This window comes from Carya illinoinensis, chromosome 11, assembly GCF_018687715.1.
Source record: "Carya illinoinensis cultivar Pawnee chromosome 11, C.illinoinensisPawnee_v1, whole genome shotgun sequence".
Classification (NCBI taxonomy): Eukaryota; Viridiplantae; Streptophyta; class Magnoliopsida; order Fagales; family Juglandaceae; genus Carya; species Carya illinoinensis.
Window position 1 is genome coordinate 43,510,546 of NC_056762.1, and position 17,680 is coordinate 43,528,225.

Consider the following 17,680-nt stretch of genomic DNA (forward strand, 5'->3'; position numbering starts at 1 on the left):
GCTGATAGTGGGTAGGTTATCAGAAAACATTCCTCAATGAGTGGAATAAGAATAATACAGCGCAAACTATATCTTTCAAAATGAACAAGAATTAAGGCTCAATGCTTAGAGAAGAGAGAATGAAAGTTTTGAATGAATGTTGTATGCTTTTAGTGTTGTAAATGTGAAACTCTCAAATGATCTATTTATAGGCATATGAGATTTCATATTCAAATTTAAAAAGATTCACATGTCAAAGACAACATCATTCACTTTTTCAAAAACTTCAAACCTAATATTTTACTTTTGATATATGACAAAATGAGCACACTTTACTTTTCAAAAAAATCAAATATAATCTTTTACTTTTTGCATATGACAAAAGGAGCATATTTTACTTTTTAAAAATTTCAAACAAAATTATCTACCTTTTGCATAAATCATAAAAAACATCAATCACTTTTGAAAATATTCAAATAAAATATGTACATGTAAAAGATGACAATTAATCATTTTTAATATTTTCAAAGTTCAACCCTTTAATTAAGATATGCACATGTAAAAGATGACAATTAATCATCTTTCAAAATTTTCAAATTTAATTTTCAAAATATTCATGCACATATGAAAAATATATTTTAATGCTTTATGATAAAATATTAATTTTAAGTCTTAATTCTAATTTCGAATTTTTAAGAGATTTACAATATTACTCTATGACTTTAATGTGAACTTGTTTCATTCTTACTCATGCTTGTTTCCTTGATGTGCTTAACTTCATTGTGTAGACAACTTGAGGTTGAAACTTCTTTATTCTTTAAATTCATTTGTTATCATCAAAATCCATATGTATATATATAATTACACAAAATTTAAAATATTGGGTTTAACATTTACAAACTACATCACTATTATTCATATATTTATCTTCTTATCTCACATCATTTGTGTAATCAAACGAGATCTAACTCTTGATCAGTCATAAATTAGATAAATATTTTAACTAAAAAAATTATATAAAAATAAACTTATAAATTGATGTAGCTTGAACTAGTATATCAAATTATAAAATTAATTTTTTTATAAAATAAATCTAATAAATTATATAAAAACATATCAATATAAAAAATGTTTTTATACTCTATTTATCTCAGGAGCATCTTTGCTGAGAAATTTACTAAAAAATAAAAATAAAAATTTCCACCGTACTCTTGGGCTCAATCTTGGGCCCAACTTGAATTAAAGGTACAATTACATCCATTAGATCTATGGCACGTATGTCTTTTACAACAGACAACGGAACCGGACCCAATCTAGTTCCCTTGGCCTCGGACCTTGCATTTTCTACTACATTTGTTCTCAGTTCTCACTCCAAAAAGCCGCATGGCTGCTCCGGCGGTTGAAGGCGCTGCTGTGGCGGCTCTTAGATCGGTAATGCACCGTGTCCGCCACGCGGCGGAGAGGTCGGGTCACTCACCAGACCGGGTCCGTGTCGTGGCCGTCTCAAAAACCAAGCCGGTCTCTCTCATCCGCCAAGTGTATGACGCTGGCCACCGATGCTTTGGCGAGAACTACGTTCAAGAGTTTATCGAAAAAGCTCCTCAGGTCTCTTTCTCTCTATATATTTTATGTTTAAATTGAGGTTTCTTCCTACTCTTTTATTTATTTATTTTTGTTTTTTTGTCTCTAGCTTCCTGAAGACATAGAATGGCATTTCATTGGGCATTTGCAGAGTAACAAAATAAAATCGCTACTCTGTATGATATCTTTTCTTTTCATTGCCTGGTCTTATTTCTCTGGTTGGAATATAAATTTGAGGTTTTGCAATTGATAAAGTTTTATTTTATTTTTTTGTAATAACTAAATGTGGCGAGACAAAATATTACTGTATTAGTGGTATATATTCTAGTATGTGTAACAGATTTCGGATTATAGGTTTCGGTTTCCGCCGATTTAATTACTGGTACAAGTGGTAAATATTAATATCCCTTGTTTTTGTTAACTTTTGGTGGATTTTAAGGGCTTAGAAAATGGGTTTTGAGTAATCTGATAAATGTTGTTTTCCATATGAGAGCTGGGTGTCTCTGTGTAGGCTTGTGTGTGTCTTGTGCATAAGGAAAAGTGGTAGAGAAATTCCCCACTTGATAATCATGTTACACCACCGGCTTTATCTCTCTATCCATCTATCTTATTCTACAATGAATAGTTATTTAAATATGCATGAGAGGAGTACGGTAAGTTTTAAAACCAAGGTTTTTACTTCCATACGCAGCTGGAGTACCAAATCTCGCAATGGTTGAGGGCGTAGATAATGAGAAGGTAAAGACTTAGCCCATTATCTGTATGATTGTTGCAGGTAAGAGCTAATTTTTCTAATTTGTATTTATTAAAGGAAACTCAAATTTTATTTTTCTTTTTTTGGATTGTGCATGCGTTATGCGTTCCAAAACTTATTGACATAACTGGTTCATTCATGTTATATGGCCCTGTCTGAGTTTCAGATTGTGATATTAGTAGTCTTAAGCAAAAACAAGCTAACATTGTAACAAATTTACTTGGGATGACTCACAATGATAATGCTACTCTACGTATAATTCACAGATTGCAAATCATCTTGAGCGTGTAGTGTCAAGCCTTGGGAGAAATCCTTTGAAGGTTCTTGTCCAGGTGAATACCAGTGGAGAAGCATGTGAGTGAAATAGAAAGTCATTACTGATTTTTTTTTTTAAATGTATCCATTTTCACAGAAGTTCTCCCTGTTATTTAGTTAGGCACAAGCATGTGTAGCAGCTCTGGAATTTCATGAACCTCTGTTTTGCACTCCTCCTTTTACCACCATATGCTTATCCTGAAATATTATGATGTCTGGGCTCTTATACAACCTTGTTTTCTTGTCATTTGTGGACTGATGTAACCTTGGGTACCATGCGTTGGCAACTTTGGAGCATCCATCCTGTTCAACTCCAAACATTCCCATAGCCTATAAACTTTGGCTAGGTTTGGATACAAAGATATTTTCATCTCATCTCAACTCATTGTTACAACTCTCTTAAATTTCCATACAAAATATAATATTATAATAATATTTTATTCAACCTTCAACTTTAATTTAAAACCATCTCATCCCATCTCACTATCCGAACCTCATCTTAAGTTAACCGGCAGCGTACGGTCAACTGTCTGCATAACTTGATACTTCCAGTGTTGCTTGGCTGCTCTCTAAGGCAGCATAAATATTCACATTCAGAGTTATCAACAGTTGGTTGCTTGCACAAAATAGTATCTTCTTACCTGTAGTCGTTGGCTTCTCTTTGCATTGATGTGGTATTTATTTGTATTTTACCATGCCTCACAAATTTACATGGCTGATTAGTTGGATTTCTGTGATATTTTTACAGCAAAATCTGGGGTCGATCCTTCTGGTTGTGTCGAACTTGTGAAACATGTTAAATTGCACTGCCCGAATCTAGAGTTCTCTGGCTTAATGACAATTGGGATGCCAGATTATTCATCAACTCCGGAGAACTTCAAGGTGGCAATTCTTTGTTTACACTGTGAAGTGACACTGCACAAGAATGCATTGATCATTTCTCGTTTTCACATAATTTGCTACAAGTTATGATTATGTGGTGCTTTCGTTATATTTTGGACTATGCTTTCAGATATATGAAAACTTTGGTACATATTTCCATGTATTTCTTTTCCCTGAGTTTTTATTTATGAGTTAATTTACTTGGACGTTATTTGTTGTGTTGTGATGCATTAGACGCTATCGAACTGTAGAATTGAGGTTTGCAAGGCACTTGGAATGGAGCAGCAGCAGTGTGAGCTGTCAATGGGCATGTCCGGTGACTTTGAGCTAGCGGTAAAAAAGCTATATCTTGGGGCAAAGTTAAATAGTTAATTCCTAATGAAGATAGCAATGAACTTCAAATTCCTTGATTTTTGGTGCAGTAGATGTTACTTTTTGACTGATTCCTGAACATTTTAATCCTCAAGCATTGTGCTGACTGGAACCGTCCTTGGACTATAAACCACAGAAATTTTGTAAGAATTGTTTTGAAACACTGGGAATGCACTTCAGAAATGCTTGGGACACATTTGCAAATGACCAGGGATGGTCTCTGAAAGAATGGGAACTTTACAATTGAATATTGAATTAGGGGATACTTGGGGAATTAGATGAGAAATCTATGAATAGTAGTGAAATGGTTTGAATTATGATGCTTTATGGGGTTTTGGGAAAGGAAAGAGAAAAGGTTAAATAAAAATATTATACAGTTAAGATATTGTTAGAATATAATTTTTTAATGTTATTTTTGTTTTGAGATTTGAAAAAGTTGAATTGTTTTTTGTGTTTTGTTTAGAAGTTTGGGAAAGTTGTAATGATTAGATGAAAAAGTTGAAAATTTAAAATTGAAAAATATATGTTTGAGTGGTGTTTGAATGTTAAGATGTGATGAGATGAGATGAAATCATCTCAACATCAAAACAACCCTTGAGATCAAACTGTGATTTAAGTAGGAGGCCATGACAGTGAGTTGCCGTGCTAGTCTCCATGGGAGTTTGGGTTCCATGGGTGAGTCTTAAGAGCTATGCCGTAGGGTGGTTTCCCTGTCATTGAAAAAAAAAAAAAAAAAAAAAAAGAGAGGCTATCTTGAAAACTTAACTATAAAAGAAAAGGCTGTCTTGAAAACTTGAAAGAAATGCATTTCATGTTGTTCTTGCATCTTGTGAACTGTCGTTTAAGTTTTACAGCTTATTAAAATGCATTGTACTCACCAAGGCTGGAACACTATAAATGAGGGCATCTTGCAACTGATAATGGCGTTTTCTGCTATCTGCAGATTGAAATGGGCAGTACCAATGTGAGAATTGGATCTACCACATTTGGCCCGAGGGATTACACCAAAAAACAACCAAATTAGCATCTTCAAGTCACATACTGTTTCTGCAGAAAAAGGAAAAAGGGTTTCAAGCTCGTGCATGACAAAATTTTATATTTTTATTAATATACACATACTTATCTGTTGGTGTTGTAAAGAATAATTCTATTTAAAGTTCTTTACACTACAAACCATCATGTGACATAATTTGATTTATAAATGGTGTGTGATGTAAAGACTTTCAAATTACACTACTCTGCTGTAAAATAGAAAAAGAATTTTACATTTCACAAGTGTCTCCAGATCAATACGGCTAAGGCCTACTGTATTTTTGGTTCATTAGCCCCGATTTCGTGATTAGCCCGTGCTTTTTTTTAAGAGATGAGTGGTCTATTTAGAAAGTTGAGATGATTTAATTTGATTCGTTAGATTGTAATTATTTTTAATTATAAAGTAGATATAATATTTTATCGTAAGTCATATTGTTTTTTTTTTTTTTTTAAAACTATAAATTGGTTTTATTTGCAATTTTATTATGATCAATAATAACGGGCAAATGTTGCCTGTTGATTTTGATTATTTTCCAACTAGATGACTTAGAAAAATTTTGTAGTAAAATAAAGGCTTTTATATAAAAAACAATTATGGTTTGAATTTTTTTAAATAAATATAAACTTTTACATAAAAAGAATTATGCTTTTAAGTGGATTTTCTTGAAAAATCTTGAATAAAATATAGGCTTTTTACTAAAAAAAATTATGATTTTAAATTTAATTAGAATGAACTTTTATTATTTAAAAAAAAAAATCGGGTTTTGGCCCGGATCACAATCTGGCCATACTTGAGCTCAAATCCGGATGTGGGATATTCTTATATAATGCTTTTCACAATATATTTCAAAATCATGTTTTAAAATGTGAGATATTATTATAAAATACATTAATATTTAACATCACTTTATAAAAATATCTTCATTTTACATCACTTTACAACTATGTGTTATGAATAGTACTGTATGCATCATCATTCTTAATGATACTTGCGGCTTAAATTTGTAAGTAGATTAGTCGAACTTGTATGCATATCATTTCACCCCAACTATGTTGAGTATGGGTTAAAAAAAACCATGCTGAATATGGTCTCATTTGTGGCAAAAAAGCGATACTTTTCTGCCCCAGCTAGAAAATAACAAGAAGAACAGTCTATTTAAAAAGCTTATGAATTTTTAAGAAATAAGAGCGTTCAGAATGGAGAAAACCAAAAGATAAATAAACAGGATTTTAAGAAAAAATTAAGGTTATATTTGGTTATGAAAAATGTTGAGAATTTTGAGTGTTTGTATTTTTATTTTTTATTTTTTATTTTTTTAAGATTAGGATTTGAAAACGTTTGAAAAATTAAGTGGTTTTCTAACATTCAATTCAACAGTGAAAAATAAAAATTGAAACAATTGCGGTGCTTGTTCTTTGTTCCCGAGTCGACTCGTAAACCTCAGTCCAAAGTCCAAAGCACTTGTTATCTTAAACCCCTTCGTTCCCGCACTCGCCACTACTCCCTCTCTCTCAGCACTCCAACAACTGCCCCTGCAGTTCTGCTCTTCCCAATGAGTACACTCTCTCTCCCAACCAGTATTTCCCTCTGCCCAAACAGCCTCTCCATCCAATTCCAATCCCAACATAGACGCCAGAGACTCACTTTTCACAGAAAAGTAAAGATTATATGCTCGGCTGCAGAGCAACCGCAACAACCACCACCACGACAACAATACCCCAAAAAGAAGAACGTGACAGAGGGTGAGAAAGGGGTCGACCCAGTTGGGTTCCTCACCAAACTCGGCATTTCCCATAAAACTTTCGCTCAGTTCCTCCGCGAAAGGTAATAAATAAAATGTTAAAAAGAAAGGGAGGATGAAAATGAATAGAAATTGAAGCAGTGTGTTTGTTTGATACAAGTAGGTGGTAGAAAGATAAAAGAAGTTGGAATTTTTATAGTACTTTCTTTTTCTTGTATTTAGTTAATTGTTGTCAAGCTATCTTAAAAAAAAAAAAAAAAGTTAATTGTTGTCAAGGTATCACAAGTTGGTTTACTTGCATAACGCAGGCATAAAGCGTTGAAGGACCTCAAAGATGAAATTCTCAAACGTCACGTCAACTTCAGGGACATGTCTACTGGGTTAGTCCCGACTTAATCCCATTTTTTGAAGTTATTTATTTTTTATTTTTTGTGTTTTTTTTTCTATATTGTCTGTTCTAGTTTGGATTTGATGGGCAGGACATGCCTAATATCTTTAAGAGATTCTAAGCTCGTTCTTCGAAAAAGATAAAGAATTTGGAACTGCCGAACTATTATTCCGAATATGTTTGTGAAAAGGTCGATGATGTATTCTTGATTTGCGTATAATTTTCTTTTTGGTATCTTTTGATCATAAGGGACTTATGTAACGGACAATGTGTTGGTGGAACTGACGTTCTGTCTAAGCGAGGTTGATTTTTCTTGGTTTTCTTTTATAGATACGAGATATTGGGCATGCATCGCCATGTGGAACATCGGGTGGATTATCTGGAATGGGCTCCAGGTTTGAAATGATGCTCAAGTTTTTCTTATTCGCGTGATTCTCTAATTTGATTAACTATGTGCTCAATATTTAGCTTTCTTGTTTCTCTAATTATGACCTAAATTGGAGCCACTTAAGCCAAAAATTTTGGCATTATTTTATTTTCTTTTGTATTCCCCAGACATTTGAATTACTGGGCTAAATAACTTGCCTGATTGGTTAAATAACCTGATGTTCAAGATTTTTAACTTAACTCTCCAGTCAACTTTTCTCTTCTTTTAGTTCAGTTCTTGAACTAACAATGCCCTTTCTTCTATCCGAATACAGGTGCTCGCTATTGTGCACTGGTTGGTGATTTCAATGGGTGGTCACCAACAGAGAATTGTGCAAGAGAGGGTCATTTCGGCCATGATGATTTTGGATACTGGTTCATTATACTAGAAGATAAGTTGAGGGAGGGAGAGAAGCCAGATGAACTCTATTTCCAACAGTATAATTATGTTGATGACTTCGATAAAGGTGACAGTGGTGTTACCATCGAAGAGATCTTCAAGAAAGCAAATGATGAGTACTGGGAACCTGGAGAGGATCGATTTGTTAAAAACCGTTTTGAGGTGCCAGCAAAGTTATATGAGCAAATATTTGGTCCTAATGGACCACAATCTTTAGAGGAAATGGAAAAAATAATGGAAGAAACACCAGATCCAGAAACAAGAAACAAGGCATGGAAAGAACAGCATAAAAATGACCCACCTAGTAACTTACCACCTTTTGATGTGATTGATAAAGGAAAAGAGTATGACATTTTTAATGTGGTTAGTAGTCCTGAATGGTTAGAGAAAATTCGTGCCAAGAAACCTCCCTTGGCATACTGGTTAGAGACACGTAAAGGAAGGAAGGCATGGTTGAAAAAGTACAGTCCAGGTATTCCTCATGGAAGCAAATACAGGGTCTATTTTAACACTCCGAGTGGACCATTGGAACGAGTTCCTGCTTGGGCTACTTATGTGCAGCCAGGTGATTTTCATCTGCTGGAAGTCATTTCTATGTTGTATCTTTGTTGGGAAACAGACCCTCTTGCGTAATTTCTCCACTCTGTTACTTTAAAGTTACATTGACACTCATGCTTAGGTATCACTCTTGTATATGTCCCTCATACTTGGGCCATGCCTGTCTTTATTCATCATCAATAAAAACTCTTGTTCACTATTACATATCTATTTATAGACGTGAAGAAAATACAATTCATGATGCAAATGACCAATAATCATATTTACACCTTGTAATATCTGTAGGATAAAAGTACCGACAAAAAAAATCTGTAGGATAAAAATATATTTTACACCCTCCAATTGACATTTGTTGTACGTTTTGCATCACAAACTCTATAACCAACTGTTGGGTCTGGTGTTATTGGTTGCCTCATAAATACATTGTGCAGCCAATCGGGTACATCAGAATCTGACTTTAAATATAGAATCTGCATGCAGTCAGGTAGGATTTCTATTTGCAACAAGAGCTAAGCTCAGGATATGCATGGAGTACTATGTCTGCTTGTAACTCTAGTGGCCTCCACTTATCTTTTTTTAGGAGTATCTTTCCATCCATCATATGCCTTTTCCCCTTTTGATTATTTTCTGATTCTTTTTTACAATTTTTGCCACGTTGCATTATGTATACTTCATTTAAACGTTGATTAAATTCAGACACAGATGGAAAGCAAGCTTATGCAATCCACTGGGAACCACCCCCTGAATGTGTATTTAAATGGAAAAATAAACACCCAAAAGTGCCAAAGTCCTTGCGCATATATGAGTGCCATGTTGGAATAAGTGGATCAGAACCAAAAATATCTTCTTTTAATGATTTTACAGAGAAGGTAATTCCCTGGTTGTTGCTTTATTTCGCTACTCATTCAATATAGTGAAATGGTATTCAGTTTTCTTCAGCTTGGCACTATTTCCTATGCAGGTCCTTCCTCATGTAAAAGAAGCTGGATACAATGCAATCCAGTTGATTGGAGTCATCGAGCACAAAGATTATTTTACTGTTGGTTATAGAGTGAGCTAAATTTTCTTCTCCCCTTTCCATAACCCCTCCAACAATAAACATATTTCTAACATATAAATTTAGAATTCCCAAATTTGCAAACATTATTAATATTTCAAAGTGCATAAGTAGTAGATTGTAGGAGCAAAATTGTTGAAAACAAAATTGTAAGTGGGTGATAAAAAATACTGACGTTTGGTTGCAACTTCTATTTGGTTTTAGTTTTATTATTCTACTATTTATGTATAGAACCGTCTCACTTCATGTTTATTGGCATTTAATTGATAATACAGGTTTAATTTCTAAGGTGTCAGCAGAGTCCTTATATTGATAATAAAATCTTTATAAACATTCTTAGTTTTAGAATTTGGATTTATTTTTATTTTTCTCATTCTTAGTTCTAATATATGCATTTTATTTCACCATTTTATGCATTTGACCTAACATCTCTGTACCAATGCAGGTGACTAACTTTTATGCTGTTAGTAGCCGATATGGCACTCCTGATGACTTTAAGCGCTTGGTTGATGAAGCACATGGTTGTCATTCTTTATCTGATGCCTTTCATTTTTTTGACTCACTTTAAAGATTTCATTGATGCTTTTTAAGTGGCAGAGCGAGTTCTTGTTCAGCTTAACAGCCAATGTGGGAACAATATCTTGATGTAGAAGAATCGTATTGTATTCAACATATATTTCAACTGGTCTCATGAAAAGATGATTAGAAGAAAATAATTCAGTACTTGTATAATACGAGAATTAATTAATCCTATACTTTCTTTCCCTGGAATTAGTTGGGATTTTATTTCTGGATAACTGATGCCAATAAAAAGATAAAAATAAATTTACTTTTTAACCATAAAAAATCTCACTGTGCAACATAAATGCTAATTCTGGTTGCCGTTCATTATTTTTTATTTGCTGTTGACAACAGAAGTTTGCATATCTTCCAATGACTCTTACATTTTTACAGGACTAGGACTGTTGGTGTTCTTAGAGATAGTCCATTCTTACTCAGCTGCAGATGAGATGGTTGGATTGTCACTATTTGATGGGTCAAATGACTGCTACTTTCATACCGGTATATGCTCAAACTCCTAGTGCCTCTTCTCCAATTGAAAGTAGGTTTCTCTCCAAGTTAGTTCTTTGTGCTGGCCTTGCTTCTGCTTTGATCAACTTGTCTGTGGTCTGGCTCATGTTCTTTTCTTCTCTCTCTCCCTTTTTTTTTTTTTTTGTATCTTTTCTTCTTCCAGAAAGTAGTTGAATATTGGGTTATGACCAGAAAAAGGTGAAACCTAGGGTGTCACTGTAACTACATCAAATTCTTGAATCTTAAAACGTGTCCATGAGGCATGCCTTGTCATGTACTGAAGATAAAGTTGCATCCGGTGTTTTTCAGAATGTGGTTGTCTCAAATCTCTGGACATGTCTGTGAGGCATGCCTGATCATGTACTGGATTTTTCAAAATGTGGTTGTCTCAAATCTCAGGACATGTCTGTGAGGCATGCCTGATCATGTACTGGCTTTTTCAAAATGTGGTTGTCCCGGGTCAATAGACTCTGGCTCAAATCCTACTTCTTCATCTGGAGCTTAAGGTCATACACACATGATCCATTGGATCCATGTAACTTACCAATCAAAGTGTGGGAGTCTCAGAGCACAACATGTAGGTGTTAGCCTCGTTTGCTGGAGAGAAAATACAGTCAAACCTAGAATCTTCCTTTTTCTGTCCTCTGGTGCTGAGGCACATGCATTGCGGAATATATAGCAGCTAAAAGAGGGTTGTGAAACTTAACATTGCGGAATATATGTGATGTGTGTGGGAGGGAGGGGAATTTGTCTTGGAGGAATCTGAGGCTAATTTGTAACTGACTAGTGGAGGAAAGAGGCTCGGTCCTGTTAATAAGAACCCCTCTTCTTTATTTGTAGGAGCATACATAGAGGAAATCAATAAGATTAAGTAACCACAGTAATGAATGGAAACAAAGTTTTGAAAGTCTTTCATGTGTTGAGATCTTTTTCACCTTGACAAGTAATTCTTTCCCTTAGAAGCTTCACTTTATTTGCTTTGAAGTTTGGAGTACTGTTTTTAGTCGTCCATATGGTATTTTGGGGTGCTCTATGTACTGGTGAACCACATATTTGGGGTTCTTTTGTCGTCATGAGCAAGGCTCATTTTTTCATGTCATATCTAAACAAGTGTCATTATAAATGTTTTTGTTGTATGATTGAAAGAGTTAAACTTGGTGCAATAAACTTACAAAGTTGTTAATTAAACCCTTTTTCTTTTATTCAAACACCATTTATTTCTCCTTCAACTTTTCCTACTTGAATAGGAAAGCGAGGGCACCACAAATACTGGGGTACAAGAATGTTCAAATATGGTGATCCTGATGTGCTTCATTTTCTTCTCTCAAACCTGAACTGGTAACTGCAGAGCAGAAACTGTCATTTTATTTTTTCACTTTCTAAATAGTGGACTTACTCAAATGTACCATTCTTCTTTATTAGTGTATGCTTATATATCTGCTGTTGTTTATTTAGTTATTTATTTAATTTTTTTTTTTGGGAGGGGGGGGGGGGGGAGGATTATAATAAATTCTTTCCTACTTATGCAATGATGCAATGATGTTTGAACAGGTGGGTGGTGGAGTATCAAATTGATGGTTTCCAGTTCCATTCACTGTCATCGATGATGTATACCCACAATGGTTTTGCTTCTTTTACTGGCGACTTGGAGGAGTAGGGCATCTATTGAAACTTTTGTGTTTTCCACTTGTTAATGCATTTACTTCATTCATTGTTAAGACACTGATGTTAGACTGTCTTGAACATAACAAGGGCATTTTGAACTTTTAAAGTATGGGTTGAACTTCTTTTTGGCTTGTTGATATATATTTGAAATTTATTCTCCCAATACATGTGACTTGTGAATTGCATAACTGGCACTCAAGAAACGTTGGATAGTAAAGTATCAAAATATGTTCAATAAATGTGACCTCCATACTGTTAAGGTTAGTTGACATTTTATTGAATGTAAACTCTGTTCTATTGCAGGTACTGTAATCAATACGTTGACAAGGATGCATTATTGTACCTCATTTTGGCAAATGAGATACTGCATTATCTCCATCCACATATAGTAACAATTGCTGAAGATGTAAGTATTTCATGTTGTTTGCTTTTATTTTCTATAAAATATCAACAGATATTACTGCATCTTTTTCTTTTTCTTTCGCTAAAAAAAGGATATGATCATCTTGTTGTTTTCTCTTCTAATGAAATGGTATGGATTTAGTTGAAATGAAACATGCATCATCTATTAACTGCTAGTGTGCACAAAATATTAGGAAGTTATCCCAACATGGTACCAAATTATATTTTAGTTTATAATCCTAATTGAGCTGCAGGTAATATATTGATGCTATAATGGCTAATTTTGAAATTTGATTTAGGTTTTTTGCTATGGTAACATAGTTTTTGTTACTTTTGGCACCTCTGGTTTTTGCTTCTCAATTGTTGAAATTTAACCTTTTTAGTCTTTTCCCTTTCCTTCAAACAGCATTTCCTCCCCGTTAAGAGTGGGTCAGAGGGTAAAGTCATTGGTTCAAGAGCCACTGGTACATAACTTGGCAATAAAAACTCAAGTAATAAAAGGAAATTCCATATTTCAAGAAAAGTGTCTCTTGTTTTTATAAGTAAGAAAAATTTATTAATCCACATATTTAGGCATAGCTCAAGTATACAGAAGTATACAAGAGAAAAACACCTAATTACAAGCTAAGTGCTGTGAAAATCAGCATAAAATTCATTAAAGCTAGTCTCATTCAATACAATAGCCGAAGATGAAATTCGTGATTGTGTAGGGATTTCTTGTGGAGGTTTCGAAGATCAATTTAAAGCTCTTTTCTTTGTTATTGAGGCGAGAAAACCTCTTTTGGTTAGATCTGCTTCAAAAAAAAGAAAGGGAGCTCAAGAGACTTTCATGTTCTATCAATTATGATGCAAGGGAAGGAAGTGCCAGTAGGGGAAGGCACAAAGATTGGGTGAATATTGGTGGTTTATGAAGCCTAAGGTCTCTTGTTTTTACTTAGAATGATCCTGGAGAAAAAGATAAGATAAGATAAGAAAGGAATGCTTGCTGGGTAACTCTTTCTAGGATCATAATTAGGAACTTTAATATAAGCTAACACAACCCTTACAACAAAAGTTGAGTTGTAAAGTTTTTGTATACCTGGCTTGAGTCAGTTTATTTATTTATTTATTTTTTTCAGAAGAACTATATTTTTCTGATTACGAATAAATGTCTCGCTTCATATAGATTTTTTCCATCATTTGTGTTACAGTTAGGTTCTAAAACAATGTTCTTTTTTAGGGTGTTGGGTACATTTGTTGAAACCTTAGTGTTTTGTACTATTCATTCATTTCTCGAGCCCTTTACCTTTGTATGGCAGTATATTTAGCTATCTGCATTGTGTTTTCAGGCCTTTTTTATGAATTTTTCTTTTCTCTATTGCCATCGTTCAGGTGACGGTTTATCCAGGGTTGTGCGAGCCACCTTCCCAAGGTGGATTGGGATTTGATTATTATGTTAATCTTTCTGTGCCAGAGATGTGGTCTTCTTTTCTTGAAAATGTCCCAGACCATGAATGGAGCATGATTAAGGTTGTATTGTATCTCATATAGATCATCTTAACACCAAACAGGGCTATAATCTATATTTTATTAGTTCTTTACTTGTATGATATATTTCCAATACTTATTGAATTATATTTATAATGCAGATTGTGAGCACATTAATAAGGAACACACAATATGCAGATAAGATGCTTATGTATGCCGAAAATCACAATCAAGTAATCAATCGCTCTAGTCTTCTTTCACATCTGTGACTCTTAACATAGGGCCATGATCCATATATACACTTTAGGTAAATTTATGTATATAGAAAGACTTCATCTTGCTGTTACAATCTTGCATGTCAGTCCATATCTGGAGGGCGATCATTTGCAGAAATATTGTTTGGTGAAATTGGGGAGCATGCTCAGTCTAAAGAATCGTTGCTTAGAGGGTGCTCCTTACACAAGGTATGATATGCAGCCAATGCATTAGTATTTTCCCTTGACTAACTTAACATTTAAATTGTGTAGGGAAAATTCCTTTCTTCTCAGAAAATTTATTTATGCTTGATCAGCATAAACAAATTTTCTGATATTGGGTGGATATAACTATGAAATCTTTATTAAAAAAGGCTTTCTTTTTTCTGAGAAGACAGAGACCCAAAATCAATATTCTGTTCTAAGTTATTTTTCCTTGGATCTCGAGGCAGATGATCAGATTGATTACATTTACAATTGGTGGCCGTGCTTACTTGAACTTCATGGGCAATGAATTTGGGCATCCAAAGGTGAGGATACTTTCCTTGTAGTATTCATATAGATTTTATTTCATGTGACTGATGATCTTCTCATGTTCAGCGGGTTGAGTTCCCAATGCCAAGCAACAATTTCTCATTCCAACTCGCTAACCGTCGTTGGGATCTTTTGGCGAATGGTTTGCATCGTGATTTATTTTGTTTCGACAAGGTGCCAACCTAATTATTTGTATTACTACTTTTTATCTTGTTATCATAGCATGTTGACATCATATGTCATTCAGGGTTCCCTTTATGTAAAAGTGGCTTGGATATTGTGTTGGTTGCTTTAACAAATGCTGAACTGTTCGTTATTTATTTCAGTTTTTGAGTAGTCACTTGTAAAAAAGTGTCATGGTTATGTTTTCTCCATCACATGGATGCAATTTATACTATTTAGGAATTGTTGAAGAGAAATGATATTTCCAGTCCTAGGGTGTGCAAGCCCTGCGCTCTTCCTTTGAAAAAGTGGATAAATCTGGAACCCACTTGAAAAAATTATTTTTTTCATGGTGGACCCCACTTTTTTCAAAATGAGTGCGCGGGAGTTGCACACCCTATGACCGTAACATTATTCATTATTGAATTTATTATTGGCTTTGTTTTTTTTTTAACCTATCAAAAAAACTCTTGGCTTTGTCTTAAAAGTATATATAACCATTGAAAACCACTTCCTTTTTATGGGAAAGAAAGACCTGCTTCGAGAAGAAGTCCATAATGTACTTTTAAATTCTCTTTTGGTGACTAAGCAGAAAATACTTTGATAGCAATGCAAAAATTGTTACTTTTTCCTCTTTTCTAGGATTTGATGAAGTTGGATGAAAATGAGAAAATACGTTCAAGAGGTTTACCGCTCATTCATCATGTGGATGACACTACTATGGTATGTTTTATTCTTTCCATTTTATTACGCGATAGATATTTAGGCTAATTGACTAATTAATGCCTTCACCAAAGTTTTGACCCATACTTTGTGCACACACTGCACAAACACGTATTTGGTTTTTGGTTCATGATGTACTATTTATATTGTCAATACCTGGTGTCTTTCTGAGATCAATTTGTACTTTGTATTTCCAGGTAATATCTTATATGCGAGGTCCTTTTCTCTTCACATTCAATTTTCATCCAACAAATGCTTATGAAAGATACAACGTAGGTGTTGAGGAAGCTGGAGAGTATCAAGTAAGTGTTAGTGTACTTTCAATTGTTTTATTGTTCAGAAGCCCTAATTCCTGATTATATATAGTTTATCATTGTGATCTGGATATATGGCTATGGATTCAAAGATTCAGGGTCTCGAAGACACCTGCCCATAATCTAAGGCAGTGGACAATTCTATAGCGTTTGTTTTTTGTATATCATTCAGGAGATCAGTTTTCTATGTTAAATAACCGTGCAATGAATAAAAGCTGAATGGTTTAAGCTTTTTGGCATCCTTGCATTGAGACGTACTACAACTTTAGTGAGCGAGTTCCTGTAATGACAGGTAATACTAAATACTGATGAAACTAAATATGGAGGTCAAGCACTCATGAAGGACGACCAGTATCTTCGGAGAACAATTAGCAAAAGGTAGTTATTTACTTTCCCAAATCTTTTCCTACCTTCACAGCATATATTTGGGTCCATCTCTTTTAGATTAGTGCTTTCTTCTATCTTTGTCTGGCATTTGCCTTCGCAGAATCGATGGCCTACGGAACTGCTTAGAAGTGTCTCTGCCTAGCCGGAGTGCCCAGGTTGGTACATTTTCTTGCAGTTGTGTTCCAGAATTGTTTTTTTTTTTTTTTGGGTGGGCATCCACATGGGACGAGTTATATTCTTTGCTACAAATGGGAAAGTGTTGGAGCATTATGCGTAGGACTATCTTGTCTGTAACTACAAATTTATGTCAGATGATTGCAAACATCAAATTTATGTCAGATATCTAGGCAAACGTAGCGTATATGATGTGAAATGACCAAATGATGAAGGAAGATTATGATATACTTTAAGCATTCTGGATTGCTTCCCTGCCATTTTCTTCTTCGATGCTTCTGCATTGAGTCATCCGCATTTCTGCTGTGTTCTACTTGTCTGATCCTACTGCTTTACTTGTCCCAGCTTCAGAATGCAGGACAGCAAGGCCTAGTTTTCAAATAATCCGATACAGCAAATGGTTTCTAAAATTAACATTTATCTTCTGAATTTGCTTTATGGTGAACAAAATTCTTGCATCTTTGCAGGTTTATAAATTAAGTCGGATCTTAAGAGTATAACCAATTTTCACTGTCAGAAAGCAATTTGCACGGCAGATTTCTAAGCATGTCTGTGGTTGTTTTTGGAGGAAAGCACAGAACCTGCCGAGTCTCCATCCATTTTTGGTTGCTTTTGGAAGTACGAAACCACTGGTGTTTAGTATTATTACTCCTGGAAGCTTTGCTTCATTGATATGATATCGATCTTATATCTATCCCAAGTTTACACAGAATGATGGTCATGCAGCATATGGATAAATGGGTGCTTTGGAACATAAGGATTGGGGTTTTCTTTGTGTATGAAATAGTAAATGAGGTAGGTCTGAATTCAAGATGTAATATTTGGTGGTAGACATTGGATAGAATCATAGGAAGTTTGTAATACAAGAAGACAACATTCAAGAGAGAGAAGCACGCAAGGACTTGTTTTGGGTAGAACATAACCTTTTGCTAATGCATGTATCGATTCACAACTTTTTGTTAATATATATATATCAATTCTACTTTTATAAATATGCTCATAGCGTTTTCAGTTTGTAATTATATTCTTTATTATCATTTT

The 17,680-nt window shown here is 34.3% G+C and overlaps 2 protein-coding genes across 4 annotated transcripts; both read left to right on the forward strand.

Moving 5' to 3' along the window:
* Positions 1 to 1,268: 1,268 nt before the first annotated feature.
* Positions 1,269 to 5,160, forward strand: LOC122280388 (pyridoxal phosphate homeostasis protein). The gene is made up of 7 exons (XM_043091268.1): positions 1,269 to 1,584; positions 1,670 to 1,736; positions 2,252 to 2,298; positions 2,581 to 2,668; positions 3,378 to 3,511; positions 3,746 to 3,844; positions 4,827 to 5,160. Exons 1-7 carry the CDS (start codon positions 1,363 to 1,365, stop codon positions 4,905 to 4,907), a joined length of 738 nt encoding a protein of 245 aa, XP_042947202.1. The 5' UTR covers positions 1,269 to 1,362; the 3' UTR covers positions 4,908 to 5,160.
* Positions 5,161 to 6,313: 1,153 nt separating this feature from the next.
* LOC122282617 (1,4-alpha-glucan-branching enzyme 3, chloroplastic/amyloplastic) lies at positions 6,314 to 17,637 on the forward strand. 3 transcript variants are annotated; one of them, XM_043094558.1, is made up of 21 exons: positions 6,314 to 6,740; positions 6,966 to 7,037; positions 7,376 to 7,440; positions 7,747 to 8,436; positions 9,132 to 9,298; positions 9,391 to 9,480; positions 9,932 to 10,007; positions 10,441 to 10,548; positions 11,805 to 11,895; positions 12,109 to 12,210; positions 12,526 to 12,628; positions 13,996 to 14,133; positions 14,253 to 14,324; positions 14,454 to 14,555; positions 14,798 to 14,875; positions 14,946 to 15,053; positions 15,684 to 15,764; positions 15,962 to 16,066; positions 16,371 to 16,456; positions 16,566 to 16,620; positions 17,107 to 17,637. In XM_043094558.1, the coding sequence occupies exons 1-21, from the start codon at positions 6,469 to 6,471 to the stop codon at positions 17,137 to 17,139; spliced, it is 2,694 nt and encodes an 897-aa protein (XP_042950492.1). In that variant the 5' UTR covers positions 6,314 to 6,468; the 3' UTR covers positions 17,140 to 17,637. The 3 variants fall into 3 exon arrangements, with proteins under 3 accessions (XP_042950492.1, XP_042950491.1, XP_042950493.1); XM_043094557.1 differs by having other exon boundaries at positions 6,315 to 6,740; positions 9,126 to 9,298; XM_043094559.1 differs by lacking the exons at positions 6,314 to 6,740; positions 6,966 to 7,037 and adding an exon at positions 7,120 to 7,235 and having other exon boundaries at positions 9,126 to 9,298.
* The last annotated feature ends 43 nt before the right edge of the window (positions 17,638 to 17,680 follow it).

What these genes read in the sequence shown, in the direction of transcription:
- LOC122280388 (XM_043091268.1), top strand. Translation starts at nt 1,363, where the DNA reads ATGGCTGCTCCGGCGGTTGAAGGCGCTGCTGTGGCGGCTCTTAGATCG. An exon ending in CAAAATAAAATCGCTACTCT is followed by an intron (nt 1,737 to 2,251) that starts GTATGATATCTT and finishes TTCCATACGCAG; the next exon opens with CTGGAGTACCAAATCTCGCA. An exon ending in CCGGTGACTTTGAGCTAGCG is followed by an intron (nt 3,845 to 4,826) that starts GTAAAAAAGCTA and finishes TGCTATCTGCAG; the next exon opens with ATTGAAATGGGCAGTACCAA.
- LOC122282617 (XM_043094557.1), top strand. Translation starts at nt 6,469, where the DNA reads ATGAGTACACTCTCTCTCCCAACCAGTATTTCCCTCTGCCCAAACAGC. An exon ending in TTAATGATTTTACAGAGAAG is followed by an intron (nt 9,299 to 9,390) that starts GTAATTCCCTGG and finishes TTTCCTATGCAG; the next exon opens with GTCCTTCCTCATGTAAAAGA. An exon ending in ATGAATTTGGGCATCCAAAG is followed by an intron (nt 14,876 to 14,945) that starts GTGAGGATACTT and finishes TCTCATGTTCAG; the next exon opens with CGGGTTGAGTTCCCAATGCC.